Here is a 17,307-nt window from a genome sequence, read left to right on the forward strand (position 1 = left end):
CCTGCAGTCCCTCCCCATGGCCGGCTGCCCCCGTCACGCCCCCTGATCAGCCCTGATTGCTGACTAAGCTGAGGGACCCCACCTGTGCATGAATTCATGCACCGGGCCTCTAGTCCTATATAATAAAAGCTTAATATGCAAATCGACCAAATGGCGGAATGACTGGTTGCTATGATGCGCTCTGACCACTAGGGGGCAGATGCTCAATGCAGGAGCTTCCCCCAGCCCACAGGCCCCAGGCCAGCCAAGGTGGGTACCAGCAAGGGGCCCCCCCAATCACCCTGCCGGTCGCCCTGCAGAGGGAGGCAACCGTCAGCAGTGGTGGGAGGTGGGGCCGGCAAGCGGGTGGTGCCAGGCCGGCCAAGGCAGGTGCCAGTGGTGGCCCCCCCGATCTCTCTGCTGGTTGCCCCACAGATTGGCCCTGATCGCCAGCCAGGCCTAGGGATCCTACCTGTGCACGAATTTCGTGCACCAGGCCTCTAGTCTAAATATAAAGGGTAAAATGATGGAATTAATAGAAAACATTTTCTACTAAGAAAACATCTTTGGGAGCTAGTAGCAGGGAAAGACTCCCTAAATAAAACTTCAAATATAAATCGTAGGGACAAAAAATGATGAATTGAATTACATTAAAAGTAAAGATTTCTTTCAACAAAAGATACCATGGAAAAAGGTAAGAACCTTTGAAATGAGATATTAACAATGTCTAAACTGATAAGGGATTAATTTCTAGAATAAACTAAGAAATACTATCAAATCAATTGGATAAGAATGGGAATCCAGGTAAAAATAGTCAAAGGATAGAACAATTTAAGACGAAACCGAAAAGGCCAACAAACCTTTCTAAAGCAATGCTTAAATTCATTAGTAATAATGAAATGAAAATTAAGAAAACAGCAAAGGGTCATAATGGCGAATGTTAGCAAGAATGTGGGGTGTACGTACCCTCACGCATTGATGGTGAGAGTGTCAACTCCAGAGCCATCTTTAAAGCCACCTAGATTTCCCCATTACCTCTCCTGGGTATATAGCCCAGATATTCTCCTACAGATCCATGAGTGGAAGACAGGTAGAAAGAGGTAAAGGAGGGATTCGAGGGAACCCAGCTGTCCATCATCGGGGAATGTGTAGGCAACATGTGGTGGGTACACATTGTAGGTATTCTCCAACAGTTGTGAGCAGCATACTAAAGTACCCAGTATCATGGATAGGTCTCAAAGTATAGTGCTAACTGAAAAAAAAGTAAGAAAATACCACATGTGCACACCAAACTATAGTAACATTTTATAGGATCCTAAGCAAATGAAGGATCCACATAAATGACAGAAGAGTTGCCTATGGGAGGATGGAATAGGAGTAGGAAATGGAAATATAAAAATAATAGAGTCCCATGATGATAGTGAGCTATGAACTGAGAAGTATACCCTTTGTACCTAGCCACCCCCCATAATATACATAAGGGAAAAGATAAGATAGATGGTGAGTGCCAAGTACTAAACAGTCTTTAATTGCATAGAATTCATAAAGTTTATTATAAGGATCTTTGCTTTGGTATATCAAAACACACACCCCAGAAAAATAGAAACAAGATGAAAGATAATTTAGACAGCAGCTAAAGTCTAATAAAGAAACATTTATTTTAGCTTGAAACCATCTACTAGTATATTCTGTGGGAAATTTTTGAAAAAATAATTTAGCTGATAATGCAGGGTAAAACTCCAAGATGTAAAAGCCCTATCATTTAAGGAAGTTAAGATGCTAAGAATACTAGAAACACATATTTTCAACCCATTTACAGAGAATTAATGGACAGGAAAGATGAACAAGCAGCGTCTATCTGTTAAAAAAACGAAATGCCAGTTATATCGTAATACATTTTCAACCAGATTCATCAATGGATTCTGCAGAGTTCTCGAAAGCCATTAGTGGCACTTAAAACCATCAGGGCCAGAATCTGAGTACAGTGAACAAATGGGTGAGCAATGTTGCTGTGCCCTCTAAAAGAAAGGAGAACAAAGACTGAAAAGCTCTGCAATTATCTCTTCATTTAATTAATTGGTGTTTTTTCTTATTCTGATGTTTTTATTCAAACGATGTGGATGCACTCATTACTTACCTTGGGGCTCTGGAGTTCTGTATTCTTGGACACGGTGGCCATCGCACACAGATGGGCAGCCTGGTCTGTGGGTGGACAGCCTTCCCCCTGAGCTTTTCTGTCTTCAGATACCTAAGCAACACAAAAATTTTAGGAGGAATCGCTTTCTCCAACCAGCTAAATCACAGTAAATATCATTGGAAGGTGATAGATTACGCAGGGGTCACAATTCAGAGCTTAAAAGGGTATCTTCTTTGGCTTTCCTCTCTCAATTGACTTGTCTCATATTATTTTCCATAAGTTCAATTACATGTAGTTAAATAATACTTATTGAAAACGTATTCTAGGCAAGTTAGATATGGCATAGCCCCTGCCCTCAAGAAGTTTATCACTATGTGTGTATATGTGTGTGTGTCTTTATATTCATGATTCTGGGTTTATATGGCATGGAAGAGGGAGCGAGGGACAAGTGGAATAAACAATTCCCCCAAATCTGCGATATATAGAGAAGATGAGAAGTTCTGTGAGGATAAAGAGGAGAGAGATGTAAGCTTGCTTTTTTATAATATTGGACACCTTTGTTATTCTCTAGTTAGAGAATAATATATTTTAGGACATGTTCAACTTGAAAGCAACAAGGAACTTGAGAAATTATGACTGAAGAGTATGAAAATCCCCTCTTCAGTTTGGTGGGAGAATTGAAATTAAATTAACTGTTCAAAAAAGGATTCTGAGACTAGAAAGGGGCCCCCTGCGATATTATGCCATAAACAGGACTCAACCTAAATGATTCCAGACAGACAAGAATCAGTTCCATTTTTTCCAGTTCCATTTTAAAAGGCCACCAATAATAATAATAATAATAATAATAATAATAAATGCCACAAATAACTTCAGGCATCTAGCTTAGTGCTTAACTTCTCAACACTGTTTTTTGAATGATTAGTATAAGTCTTTTATATTACAGTTTAAAATCTTTCAAGTTTTCTCTTTAGGAGAACAGCTAGTTGACAACTGTAATTCAATAAACTCTTGTACAATAGAACCCTTTCTGATGCTGGCTCCTTGGTAGCAAGTAGGCTGCCCTTGTTGTGTAAGAGTTTTTACCGTCTGCTACTAACCATGCTATTTATAATTTAGCACTTATGCTATTATCATTTAATTTAGACGGTGTGGTTAGGTTTATGTGTAATAAAGAACCACATAATAACAGGGTGCTCCTTAATTCCGAGGCCATTTTTTGGTCACCACTCACGTTTCTCAGGCTGAAGAATACAGGAAGTATTTTCCCCTCAGTGTTTGAAGCATCTTTATACGCTCTAATGATCCCTATGGACATAGGACCCCTGTGACTGGGGGTGAATGTTTGGGAAATCCCAATGGCAGGACTTCCTTAGAAAGTTTAAGAGGCTCCTCTCCCCCAAATCCAAGAGTCCTAAGCTGTCATGGAACTTCGATTACCATTGCATAGGTAACCTGCCTTTGCAAAATCTGCTTTCCATTTTCTGCTATTTTCTGGCTATCTCCAAGATGTAACTGGCATTTTTGTTTTCTACAGATAGATGCTGCTTGTTCATCTTTCCTGTCCATTGGTTCTCAGCCTCAGGTAATTCCAGTGGGAGGTGTTTTGTAATGATGTAGGCATTTGTGTAGTGCTGAATGCTCCATTTTCCCCTTTGGATCTGTCCTGACTTTGTGGACTTATTAAAACACTAGTGGCCTGGTGCACGAAATTCATGCACGTGGGGGGGGGTGTCCCTCAGCCCGGCCTGCACCCTCTCCAATCTGGGACCACTGGCTCCTAATCGCTCACCTGCCTACCTGCCTGATCGCCCCTAACCACTCTGCCTGCCGGCCTGCTTGCCCCCAACTGTTCCCCACCCTTGCTGGCCTGATCACCCTCAATTGCTCCCCCTGCTGGCATGCTTGCCCCCAACTGCCCCCCCCCGCCAGCCTGCTCGCCCCCAACTGCCCCCCCCCGCCGGCCTGCTCGCCCCCAACTGACCCGCTGCCAGCCTGATTGCCCCCAACTACCCCCCTGCCAATCTACTTGCCCCCAACTGCCCCCCCTTGCCAGCCTGATCGCCCTTTACTGCCCTCCACTGCCGGCCTGCTCTCCCCTAACTGCCTCCCCCCACCCCCGCTGGCCTGCTCGCCCCCAACTGCCCTTCCCTCCTGGCCTGATCTCCCCTAAATGCCTCTGCCTCGGCCCTGCCAACATGGCTTTGTCCAGAAGGACGTCCAGAAGGTCTCGCGGTTTAATTAGCATATTACCCTTTTATTAGTATAGATAGAGGCCTGGTGCATGGGTGGGGGCCAGCTCTGCCCTGAAAGGGGTCCCGTATCAGGGTGGGGGTCCCCGCTGGGGGGAGTGGCCAGCCTGGTGAGTGGCTGAGGGCCATTTTCAGGCTGGCCACATCCCCTTCAGGGTTGGGGTCCCCACTGGGAGGCATGGCCAGCTGGGCGAGGGGCTGATGGCCGTTTGGGGGTGGTTTGCAGGCCAGCCAAACCCCCGGCTTTGTCCGGAAGGTCTCCCAGTATAATTAGCACATTACTCTTTTATTAGTATAGATGTCAACATATTAGAAATTATTACATCATCTGCAAGTAATATTGAGAGCTAAGAGCTTATGTTGTAAAGTGCTAGGACTTTTATCTCTAAGAAAAATATATATGCAGATAATATTCACACATTTTGGAAATTAAAATGCTAATTAAAATAATGAGCCTGTTGCTGTATTTGGGGGCTGATATTCTGTCCCTCAATTGAGTTTGAAACCCATGGAGGGAGAAACTTACTGAATCAGACTTATGGTGATCAAAGTATTATTGTAACTGAAAAGTCAATGTGGCCTTAGAGCTGATACCAAGAGTGTTTGCTAAAACATCCCCAGAATTAAACTGGGTTAGACAGTGACGTGGGCCTCCCGCCAGATTCAGATTTTCTGCCACAGGACAGAGACCTGACAAGAACAGCTGGCCAAAGAGCTGGCTCCCTAGGAGGAAAGGGCTGAATGGAACATGCCCAGTTTCCTCCTCTCAATCACCTCTCGGATCACTCACTCCTCTCCCCATGGGAAACAGTTAAGAGGGGGTGGGGAGAGAGGGGTGTTAGTCTAACTCCTGTAAATGGAAACATGAGGAGTGGGATGTAAGTGTGTCCTCCGTGCACTGTCTTTGGGCACTACTGCTTTGTCTGCAGCTCTGAGTTAAAGTACAGCAGAGTTAGCCTTAAGTGTCTTGACTTTTTAAATCAGTATCACTAGTCTTCCAGATGGAGAAGAGGGCTCAGCAGAAGTCTGGTTTGACCCTTTCAGAGTAATCGGCTTAGTGCTTAACTAAGGGCATACCGTGGGCGTATCTCCAAATAGTCTGGCCAAGATTCCATGTCCTTCTCAGTCCTTCCAGAATGTCATTATATAGAGACAGCAGCCCTATATAATGCTGTATTTCTTCTGCCTCAAGCCATTCTTTGGTCTACAGAGGATCACCTGCAGGAAGTTAGAGGCATTAGGTGGTAAAGCAAGACCAGGATTGTAATAGGTCCGTGGTCGGCAAACTGCGGCTCGCGATCCACATGCGGCTCTTTGGCCCCTTGAGTGTGGCTCTTCCACAAAATACTACGGCCTGGGCGAGTCTATTTTGAAGAAGTGGCGTTAGAAGAAGTTTAAGTTTAAAAAATTTGGCTCTCAAAAGAAATTTCAATCGTTGTACTGTTGATATTTGGCTCTGTTGACTAATGAGTTTGCCGACCACTGTAGGTGACCTGTTTATGAATAATAATTCAAATCACTTTAGGAGAGTTGATAGATATATAACACATGATGGATACAGCATACAATTTAAAATTAAGGAACACCCTCAGAATCACTTTTATTTCTGCAGTACTAAAAAGACAAATTTTAAAGCACTCATCTAAACCCCATCAAGTTAAACTAGGCTTTTGTTGGATTTGGATAGCGAGTACATTTTGAGGAGACGTTGGTTAATTTATTATGGAATCTTTTACATTACCTGATACAATTTTTAAAAATCATTAATTTTCACATTAACTATTATTTTACTTTTATGTGATTATCTGAATAGTGCTTCAAAACATTTTTACCAAATAGGAAATAAAGGATCTTTAAGGTCCACATATAAAATAATAAAATATTAAAAATTGGGTCTAAAATAGATCCTTAGAGAATATTGTAGCTCATTAAATAATGGCTTTGCATAAAGAGTTGCTGGAGAAAGCGTAAGGTTTGTTTTGAAACTTTTTCTGTCAAACTTGTTGCAAAGCCTAATTCAGTTTAGAGTATGTTTTCTAAGGAGACACTCATGTGTCACAATTTATTCTTCTTCAAATTAAGAGATGCATATTTGATAAATGACATCACTGGACAGTTTTGTCATTGTTTTATATTTTGTAGCATTTCTAGATGGACCATAAAAAGAACTTTCAGGGATTTATTTCCAGATTTTTATGGGGGGACCTGTGTCCCCATCCCTGAAGAGAAAAAGTGAGAAAGGATGTGTCAGTGTTCACACTATTTTTCTTCGCATCCAACTCCCAACCATAGATTTAACAGTCAATACCAACGCAACACGGGAATATCTAAAGGTCAGAAGACTTAGTCCCCAGGCCACACTCAACTACTAGCCATGTGTGGTTTTGGGCAGGTGACAATCTCTTAGAACCTTACTTCTACACGTGAGACTAACACTTCCTGTCTTATATACCTCACAGCTGGATTATAAGGACAGAATAAGAATTATGTATGTGAAAGTGTTTTGTAATTTATTGAAGCACTATATAAACACGAGCCATTTAATCCTATCTAATAAAGAGGGAATATGCTAATTGACCATCACTCCATCACAAAGATGGCTGCACCCACAGCTGAGGCCAAGTTCCCATAAGGAGCCTTAACGAGCAATCAGCAGGGACCTAGGCTACGCCCTCCCCCGCCCCTGTGGGGCTTGACAGGGGACCTCAAGATGTGCTTCCCATCCTGGTGCTGGGCTAGGGGACCTCAGGCTGCTCCCCCCGCCCCAGCGCCAGGCTGGGGGACCTCAGGCCATGCCCCCCATTCAGCGGGGCTTGACAGGGGACCTGAGGCTGCACCCCCCTGCTAGTGGGGCTTGATGGGGGACCTGAGGCTGCGCCCCCCTGCCTGGAAGGGCTTGATGGGGAACCTCAGGCCATGCCCCCAACCCAGCGGGGCTTGACAGGGGACCTCAAGGTGCACCCCCAGTGCTGGGTTGGGGGAACTCAGGTTGCGCCCCTGCCCAGTGGGGCTTGACAGGGGACCTGAGGCTGCGCCCCTCTCCCAGTGCTGGGCTGGGGGACCTAAGACTGTGCCCCCCCTGCCTGGCGGGGTTTGACGGGGGATCTCAGGCCGTGTCCCCCACCTGGTGGGGCTTGACGGAAGACCTCAAGGCACGCCCCCTGCCCGGCAGGGCTTGACAAGGGTGGGACTGGCAGGGTCTGGATCTAGCCCAATGAGGGGGGGGGTGGCCGGGTCTGGGTCTCATTCGATTTTGAGGTGCATATGGGTGGGCGGGGACTTGACTCTGGGTCCCGTGGTATGCCCCAGACTCTGACAGTAGGAAGGTTTTCATATACATTTTACTAATTTTCTTTCATCTCTGACACTTCTATTATAGAGAAAGGGCAAATAGCAGTAATAAATTATTTCCTCTAATTAATCCCCTTTTAATGTGCACGAATTTCGTGCACCAGGTCACTAGTATTATTAATAAATATACCAACAATTTGCATGGCAGACAAACAAATGGAAGAGAACAAAGCAGACCTCTGATGCTAGGAAAGATGCTCAAAGAAGCTGTTTCATGATTACAACTATATCCCTCACTAAAACCAACCATATTACCCATTCACTGTTGTTCAAAAGTTGAGGATACTGGTGGCCCCAAATAATCCTTTTGACGTGTCTTCTAAATTATGAATAAATACAGCTGAAAATCAAGCTTCACCTATTTTTTTTAATGCTGCCATTGTTAACTAACTGCTAGATACCTGGCACTGTACTAAGAGCTTTACTGACATTTAATCCTTCCAAGAACTCCCTGCAGTGATGTTGTCATCCCTGATTTATGGCTGAAGAAACTGCAGCTGAGAGAGGTTAGATAGCCAGCCCAACGTAGCACAGCTAACAAAGAGTAGAAATGGAATTTGTATCGCTGTAGCGCTGCAGGCTGCTCAACTCCATAGCCCGTGTTTTTAACCACTAATTATATCACCCCCCTGGTTCCAGATCCTCATTATTTCCAATGTGCATTTTTATTAAGTCATCAATTGTTTATGGTACTACTGTGCTAAATTCTGTGCAAAGTAGGTTTCGCCTCTGCTTGTCCATTTGTGCTACTCGTCACCACACCCAGCTGGCTGCTAACCACAGGGAGCCCTGCCCTACTTCTGTTCTCAGATGCTTTGAAAAACCTGATCCTGGGGTGTGCAGTCAGCAGCCTGGAAGGGTGGTAACTCAGGTTAGGTGCCCCATTGACCGCTCCTTCCCCTCCAACTCCCATTGTTTTCGAGCAATTGAAGGACTTCCACATTAGCCAATAATGAGTAATGTTCAGCGAGGCTCACAGCTTTGGCCTGTAGATTCAGACTTTGCTACAAATCGGGAACCATAATCCCTCTTTTGGCACTGCCATCATTACTGTCAGTCATGGAACTCCATGAAATCTTAGCAAGTATTGAGGACTATGTATCTGGACCACAGTGGAAGCCTTAATCAGTCCATATATATTGTACATAATTTCTTTTTTCTAATTGGAAGGAAGGTTTTATGTTTAAGAGCCAAGTTTTTGTCGTGAGAAAAATCAAGGGATTCCAACAGAGTTTCGATGGGCCACCAGAAGGATTCTAGTCTGGGTAGTTGGAATATCCTCGTGCATCCCAATATTCTGCAGTTATGTCTTCTATGCAAATGTTGTTAAAACAGACGCATAGCCTGTGTACCTTCTCATTTCCATTAGGCATCCAATGCATTGGAGGAGCTTTGCTTCACAATTATGGGGACTCTACCAAAGCCCCAGGTAAGGTTGAAATAGTATTTTGTTTGTAGGGAAAAATTGCTCAGTGATATTTTGGAATTCCTACTAGAAGGAAATACCCTATTTAGGAAACAAGCCAAGAGGAGCTTGAAGATGATAAGCTGGTTTTGGATGAGAAACAAATACTTCAGTTTCTTTGATGTCTGAGGATTTAAGGTCTTATCAATAAAGTTTACAGTCATTGGATTGAAAAGTTGTATGTCCCCCTCAAGTATGTGTTCTACCTCTGATGAGAGAAATGTGGGGTCATTTGGCTTCTTTTCTCTCCCTGACTCACATTACAATTGGAGAACAGATGAATTTTTGTTAGAGAGAAGGATGTTAAGAATACAAAAAATCAAACTATATTGTCAATGTCAGTTTGAAAATTATATTCTTACTATCTTGGTTTCTTATTAAAATTACTTGATTCTTCTGGGAGAACTTTTAGTCCTGAAATGAGAATAGGTGGGAAATTGAAAAATAGCATAATGTACCAAACCTTACTTTATATTCTATATCTTACCGATGAGCTTATTTTAAAGCTATCTTATTAAGGATAACAGCCTCAAGTTTAGAATTATATTTTTCATTAATAATTCTAATTTAACCATGATCATTGGTACATTCTGACTGTCATGCCTCTCACATACAATAATTCAAAGAAACCTTGATATTTTGAAAGCATAAATATTTACTGAAACTAAGTGTTTATGACTGTATTTGTTTCCAGGGTTTTTAATGGTCATTTTCCAAATTTTTTTCTTCTAATTAAAATAAAATAAATGACAATGGTGTTTATCCATGAGTTTCCTTTTATATTAAAAGCAAATGAGGACAAAAAAGAACAACAACAAAAAGGAATGATATGATTCATTCTTAAAAACAGATTTGTGGAGGGAAAGAGGAATATAGAAAAGTTTATGGAAGAAAGCAAAAATAACATAATCTTATTACTTGGTGATAACAACTACAAGTATTTTCATGTGACTCCTTCTTGTCTATTTCACTGAATATTTTAGACATAATCATATCCTTCCCAATGTTGAACTTGCAGGATGTTTCCAAATTTTACTCTTATGAATAATGCTGTAGCAAAGATCTTGTACACTTTATTTATGAACAGTCTTTAATTTCTCATTTATTTTTAGAACGATATATGTTTAATCAATTTAAGTCTTATATTTTTTATGTAACTTGTCATATGTTTTAAAACTTATGTGACAATTTTATATTATAAATTTTATACTATATAATATATTATATATAACGTACATTATAACTTTATGTTATGCATAATATCATGATATTTGTATATCTTTTTTCAACAGAAAACAGATGAAAAAGTTAATAACAAAAGGGTAAGGTGATTTCCATAAATATATACATTAAAAATAATAAAGGAAAGTACTAATCATCTATAGTAAAGCTCACTACTTATTTTTTAACAGTTCTTATTTCATTATTCGAAGACAGGGAAGTTGGGCAACTCAAATGTTGTGGTAAGTAGAATTACTTCTTATTAGTAATCATTGGTATTTTTTTCTAAACCTGTTTTTGCAGTTTATTTAATAGAACTAGAGCAAAATTTATTTTTTTACTTTAAAAGTTTATACATACCTGAACAAATAGCATTCAATACTTATTATACATTTAATTTATTTTATATCTCAATAATTGCATATATATTAAAATCATTCATTCAGTCAGTCAACAATTATTTACTGAGTATCTGCTATGTGCTAATCACAATTCTAGGTACTAGAAATAAAGCAGTAAATAAAATTAAAAATTAAAAAAGAAATCCCTGCTGTCACGGAACTTACATTCTAAAGACAAAACCAAGTAAAACATATTATTTTAGACGGTGATTAGTACAAGGGAGAAATAGTTTTATTCAAAAGCATTTTGAGAATAATATTAAAATATAAATGTCAAAAATATAATTAAATATAACTAGATATATCTACTTCTATTCCTAAGATCTCCTTATTTGTAATTAGACATTTAAAGTGAGAATTTACTAAGATTTGCCGGATACCAATAACTTGAATTCAGTTCACTTCTAAGTTTTGTGGTTTAGTGGTAGTTTTTCTTCTTATGCATGGATTTTAAAAATGCTAATGAACCTACTTTGGCGTTCCAGTTAGAATACTTAATAATAATTTGACTATAATATTCTTTCTAAGCTTGTGACTCACAACTATGGACCAATTTAGGGAATGAGGAGCATAGTGTATTTTAAACATGTATATACCTGTAGAAAGGGAACTGTAATCTTAAACTCAGTTTTAAATGTTTATCACATTGAGTATTCTTACAAATTAGGAGTTGAAAGTTAGGTTATACTGGCTTTAAAAACCAAAGACAAGTTGAGTTGGTTAACAGATAGCCTTCTATAGGGCTTAAAGCGATCCATTTGATAAGTGAATGTTTGTGAGAAGGTTCAATTGAAGCCATGCTTTTAAAATGAGACTGAAGCAGGTAACCACATGTCTCCGATGTGCTTTCATTTCCTTCTGCTTGGCATCTTTACATTTCGAGAAAATGTATCTTAGTCATATTTTTTGCTATCAACAACACATTGTGTCATTTTTTGTGTCCCCCGTCATCTTGTTCCATATGTTGAATTTCCAATAAACTATATCATTTATAAAGGAGATTACTAGATGTGTGAACAGTATAATCTTCTAGAGAAACGTTTTCATAATCAAAAACTGATTCTCCCAGAGTTGTTTTCATCTGCCCCAGATCATTAAGTCTGGAAGCAGACGCTGCTCTTTGTCAAAGATGCAGGCGGGCGTTCTACTTCTTGGCAGGTGATGATGGGCTGAAGCCTTCAGGAAAGTGCTTCATCAGCATCATGGCAAAGATCCTAGCATAGAGCTACCAAATTTTATTACATCTCTTGGCGCATCCTCCACAGTTCTTTGAAATGCTCACAAAAGGCCGTCTTAGATAACATCTTTCTTGTTCTGTTTTGTCTGAAGCAAGTATAGTGGGTAAAAACAGACAAATAGGAAACCGTCTTTATGCCCAGTGCTGAGAAGCCTTTGCGCTCATTGTGTGTGTGTTCGTGTCTCTCAGTCGTCTGTCGTGCATCCGTTGCTGCAGCTCGTTCCTCAACTGCATGAGAGAAGAATGAAGAGATTCAAATCGAACGTATGTAACACAACTGCATGCTCGCTTTGCCACTCTGTGCGGGGCAGCCCTTCTGATAACTCCCAGCTGTGGTGATTTATAAAGATCCTCTTCTTCAGAGTAAACCACACAGAAACGCCCAGGTAGCCGAAGAGCATCTGTTTGCCTAAATGTTCTCACACTCAGAAAGAAAACGGGTATTTTCCTTCCCCCTAGTATGGCCCTTGTATCTCAAGCTATGCGCAGTGAGGAAAGCTGGGATTAGATTCCCTTCCAAGGATCATGACTCTCCCAGCGAGGAAGCTTATTCTGGGTTTAAGAGAGGACACAGCCAGGCCCTGGCCAGGGAGCTCAGTGGGTTAGAGTGTGGTCCTGGTATACCCAGGTTGCGGATTTGGTCCCAGGTTAGGGCACATACAAGAATCAACCAATGAATGCCTAAATAAGTGGAACAAGTTGATCTCTCTCTCTCTCTCTCTCTCTCTCTCTCTCTCTCATCAATTTTTAAAAAAGAAAGGACACATCCACTGTGGCTAGTCAGTAGACGGGGAACAGAAAAAAGAAAAAATACAATTTACTGCCCCTCTGTATACAAGTTGGCTACGGACTGGGATGGCACTCTTTCTAAAGTGTTAGTAAAAGTAACACGTTAGGCTCAAGAAATAAATACATCAGGAACTAATTGTAGGTGTGTTTTGTTTTTCCCACAATTAACAAAAATATGGCCCTAAATCAGTATCTGTGTTTAAGATAAATATAGCTTTGTTAACAGCTTTTTAAACTAGAAATTGAGGAGTTTATATTGTTATTTAAAAAGAATGTTATCTCTTTCAATGATGTTAGTTTCTAGGCCTTACATTGTTAAAATGCATTATAGTTTTTAGTCTTCTCTTATTTTATTCTTTTGGTAACTCTGTTGGCACTTATATAAGTACTGTTATCCTCAGTTTACTAAAGGGAAAACAATTTGGAACAGTTAAAGGTGTTTCCCAAGATCACTCTAGTAAGTTATCAATCTAGAAATTCCAATAGATTCTTCTGACTTCTAGTCTTGGCAAATATATTTTTTTTTCACTATGCCATTTCCTTATAGTCTAGTCTTGGATACTTCTATTATTTTATTTTATATGTTCCCTTAATTTAAATGCCATCTTAATTTTATTCTTCTTAAATGTACTACTGAAAGTCTTCAAATACTTTTTAAACATCCATACAGTTTAGGCAAATACATTTCTCAAAATTCAGTTTTATGGTCACTATTTCCTCCCAAATTCTTCACTTTCTTAAACTAAGATTCCATCAAGGAAGATAGTAGCTGCCACCTGCTTAAATAGAAATGTAAGAGGAACTGTAATAGCCTTTATTACAGAATTTCCAGTATGAAAAGAATCAAATCAATTGTTATCAAGCTTTCTAGAAGTAAGAGGTGCTTTTAAAAATTAACTTCTACTCTCTGAAGTTTGCTTAACTTATGAATAGTCTAAGATTTCAATTTAAAGATTCAGTTTCTTAAAATATATCAGCAAATTATGAGTTTACAATATCACTTCAGACTATATTTCCAGACAACAATCTAAAATATAAACTGTGACTTGGTAGTGTATTCTGTTGGACAAATATAACTTCTATATTGCAGCAAGGTAAGTTTCCTAGGAACCTATGAAAGACAAAAATGTAAGACATAAATAGAAAAAAATTACAGTAGTGTTAGCTTTACTGGGCCTAAGTCGCCTAATTTTAAAACATATTTTTTAAGTGAAGTACTTTGGGTTCTTAAAGAAAATGAGTTTTCAGATCCTAGTACATTCCAACACTTTTCTTAAAATTTGATTGCTAGACATCCTCACTTCCATCCCCATATCTCTTTACCCCTACCTCCCAAATTATTTTATATACTGCTCTTTCTTCGATGATAAGACTAAAACAACCTGTATGTTTGGATTTGAGAGTTTTAAATTTTAGCACATTTTAAGTTACATTTTGCCCTTTAAAAAAAAATAACAGTATAAATGTATAATTTCAATGTGTACTTTTTTTAATAGAAAAAATTCAATCTTTTAAGTATTTTGAGTGGATTTAGTCAAGATGAGAATTAGATATAAAATATTGAAAATGTAAGATATGTTTGTTGTAAAGCGGGGATTTCAGGATTTTAATAGTTGTCAGAGCTATTTAATAAAATTTAAAAATATGAATTTATTTATATTATGGAATAATTAAAAAAAGGTCTTGTTGACACATTTCCTAGTGAATGCCATACTGATACTTTTATAGTAAGTAGTTGATGAAAATAGGAAGCTATGAAAACTAATTTTATGGAAACCATAAAATGTTAAATATTTTTTCCATTAAGTTTAAAAGGAAACGTTTTAAGAAAAGAAACACTTCTCAATATACCTATTATGAATAATTGATTTATTCCTATTTGATTTTTTATTACCATTTTTATAAATAGAATTATATTAGGAAAATCTCTTCTTAAGGCTCATTGACTAAATATAGTTTACCCTCAATTTCTGTATAAATTCCTATAGCAATAGTGTGTATTTTAGCTCTGACAATTCTATTTTATATTTTTCCTTGTTGTTGTGTTAGCACATACAATATGTATTTTAAAGAAATTATTTTGTTCTATCAAAATGCTGAAAGGAGATTTTAAATACAGTTCATTATAAAGTGTCTGTCGTTTCTCTTTCTACTTATTGACGAATATACATTGTGACAAAATTCCTGAAAATAGAATCTTTATATTAGTAAGGAAATTATTTTAAAATACAACATTCTGTTGTACTGCTAGTTGTTGAAAATTCTTCAAGTATATATACAAAGATTAACTATTGTTATGAATTACATACTCAAGTCCTTGATTCCCTCTTTGTTTAATGAGGATAGTTGTAAATAACTTTGAGCTTCACTATACTCTCAAGAGGAATTTGCACTTATTTCTTTTGTTATTTGATTTGGAATGTCCTCATTTTGTCTTCCAGGGAGAATTTCAAGGTCCTATTGCAAGCCATAGTCGCAGATACTTTTTATTCAGGGTATGCACGTACTGTATTTTTTTAAAAATCAATTAATACCAAAATTGAAAAATACTCTCACTGTGCATTTATTTGCATTAACTCATAAGTTTTAATTGAGTTTTGAAGTTTATTTATAGATATTTGACATCAAGTGTCATAATCTGAGATTTACTTCTTTTAACAACTTCTTTATTGCTTTAATACTATGGCATATGTGGCCTCTAATCCACTACTCATGCTTGTAAATACCCCAGGCGACATTCACCTATTTCTCAGTTTAGTTCCATAAAATTTCATGCGCAGGAAATGAGTGTCTTAAAGATGTATTACTCCTTAAGTTCTAAGGACTCATTTACTAAATGTTTTATTCAGTAGATTGGGAGATTTATGACTATTTTCATCCACTTTTAAAAGTAAAAGAATCAACTACAATAGAGGGTATAAACAGACAAATCTTTGTCATTGTAGTTAGTATTTTGTATGTCCAAATTGTCTATTAAGTATGAGTTTCTTCCTAAGCAGCTATACTTTCTAAAATGTTTGTATCCCTAATACATTACCAGAAAATTTTCATTCATTCATTCATTCAGCAGCTAATTATTGAATATCTATTGGGTGCTGGACAATCTATCAAAGGCTAAGAATATAAAGCCAGATATGATTATATTCTTATCTCTAGGCGTTTACAGCCTAATACAGGAAATTGATAAATACGTACATACAAAATACTATATTAAATGCACCTTCAATCCAGGGGCTATGGTTCTAAAAGAAAGGCATGCAACGCAGGCTTTGGAGTGAAGGAGATCCAGAGAGGCTTTAAGGGCTGAGTTAGAAGAATTAATGGAAAATAGCCAATAACATATTTAGCTAAGGAATTTCAACTTCAATGTAGAAATAAGGGGAACCATATGGTAAAATTTGCGTTTTGAGAACTAATTCTAACAACCAATTGGAGAATTAATTGAAGGAAGGAACAAGACTACATAGAGGAAAAAATAATATCATGCATCAAGATCATTATTAGGCTGCTTTCTATAAAATTAGCTTCCTTCCTTAGTTACACTGATTTGTTGCTAATTTGTTATTTTCTAGCCACGCAATGGAAGAAGATCAGAAGATTACATTTAAAATGGTATGTGTTTCACAATTCAACCCAGTTGGAAAATTTCTGTTGTTTTCAGATATCCACAGATTAAACTATTTGCAATATATTTCCATTATTTGATTGCATGTATACATTAATATTCCTACATAAGTACTATACTTATAGGATATGTGAGGGCTATATGATGGAAAATGTCAGTATTTTAGGGCCAAATTTGCTTTATCCATGTCGTGTATTCCTCAGGCTGTGCCACAATATTCATTATCGTTGATTTTGTAGACAGTGACCTCACCACCATTTGTTGTGCAAGTACTTGTAAGGGATTGTGTTCTTATTTTGGCAATTAGTATTCAATGTAATGGGTCAGAACTTACAGAATAAATGTACTTCTGTCGTCCAAATGATTCATATTCAAAGATTCTTTTTTAAATCATTTTTATTTTTCAAGTATAGTTTTTCTACAGAATAACAAAATGTGAAAGACATGAAAGCATGACTTTTACTTTGGGACTCCCAGTTCCCACTCCAATGCTGGAGATACAGTAGACACTTAGAGGCTATTGAATTGCCCTACCTGTTAAGTAAATATGGTAAGCCTAATATCTTATTATGCTATGACTTTTAAAATCAACCCAAATGCAGATTGATAAATTTATACCACAGAAATAAAAGTATGTTCTACTACTACTTTTGTAATCCTAAATGCAGATTCTATGCTGAACATATTTTTGCAAATATTTCATCCATATCATTTATCTCAACCCTTAATACATATTTAGATTCAGAATTCTAAAATTCTTAATATTTTCTCAAAAAAAAATCCCCAAAATAAAAATGCACTACTTCTAACCAAAGAAGATATCAACACAAATTATACAATATTTAGAAAA

General features: G+C 38.1%; 1 protein-coding gene across 1 annotated transcript in view; it reads left to right on the forward strand.

The window, feature by feature from the left end:
• Nucleotides 1–16,440, forward strand: part of NMU (neuromedin U) — a gene marked incomplete at both ends in the record, with an annotated part of 30,009 nt that extends 13,569 nt beyond the window's left edge. The window contains 7 exons of the mRNA XM_079775946.1: nt 3,654–3,701; nt 9,089–9,148; nt 10,477–10,506; nt 10,597–10,647; nt 12,233–12,307; nt 15,274–15,327; nt 16,405–16,440. Coding sequence (XP_079632072.1) covers nt 3,654–3,701; nt 9,089–9,148; nt 10,477–10,506; nt 10,597–10,647; nt 12,233–12,307; nt 15,274–15,327; nt 16,405–16,440 — 354 coding nt within the window. The remainder of the gene's footprint in view (nt 1–3,653; nt 3,702–9,088; nt 9,149–10,476; nt 10,507–10,596; nt 10,648–12,232; nt 12,308–15,273; nt 15,328–16,404) is intronic.
• Between the last annotated feature and the right edge of the window lie 867 nt (nt 16,441–17,307).

This window comes from Cnephaeus nilssonii (assembly GCF_951640355.1).
Source record: "Cnephaeus nilssonii genome assembly, chromosome: 1".
Classification (NCBI taxonomy): domain Eukaryota; kingdom Metazoa; phylum Chordata; class Mammalia; order Chiroptera; family Vespertilionidae; genus Cnephaeus; species Cnephaeus nilssonii.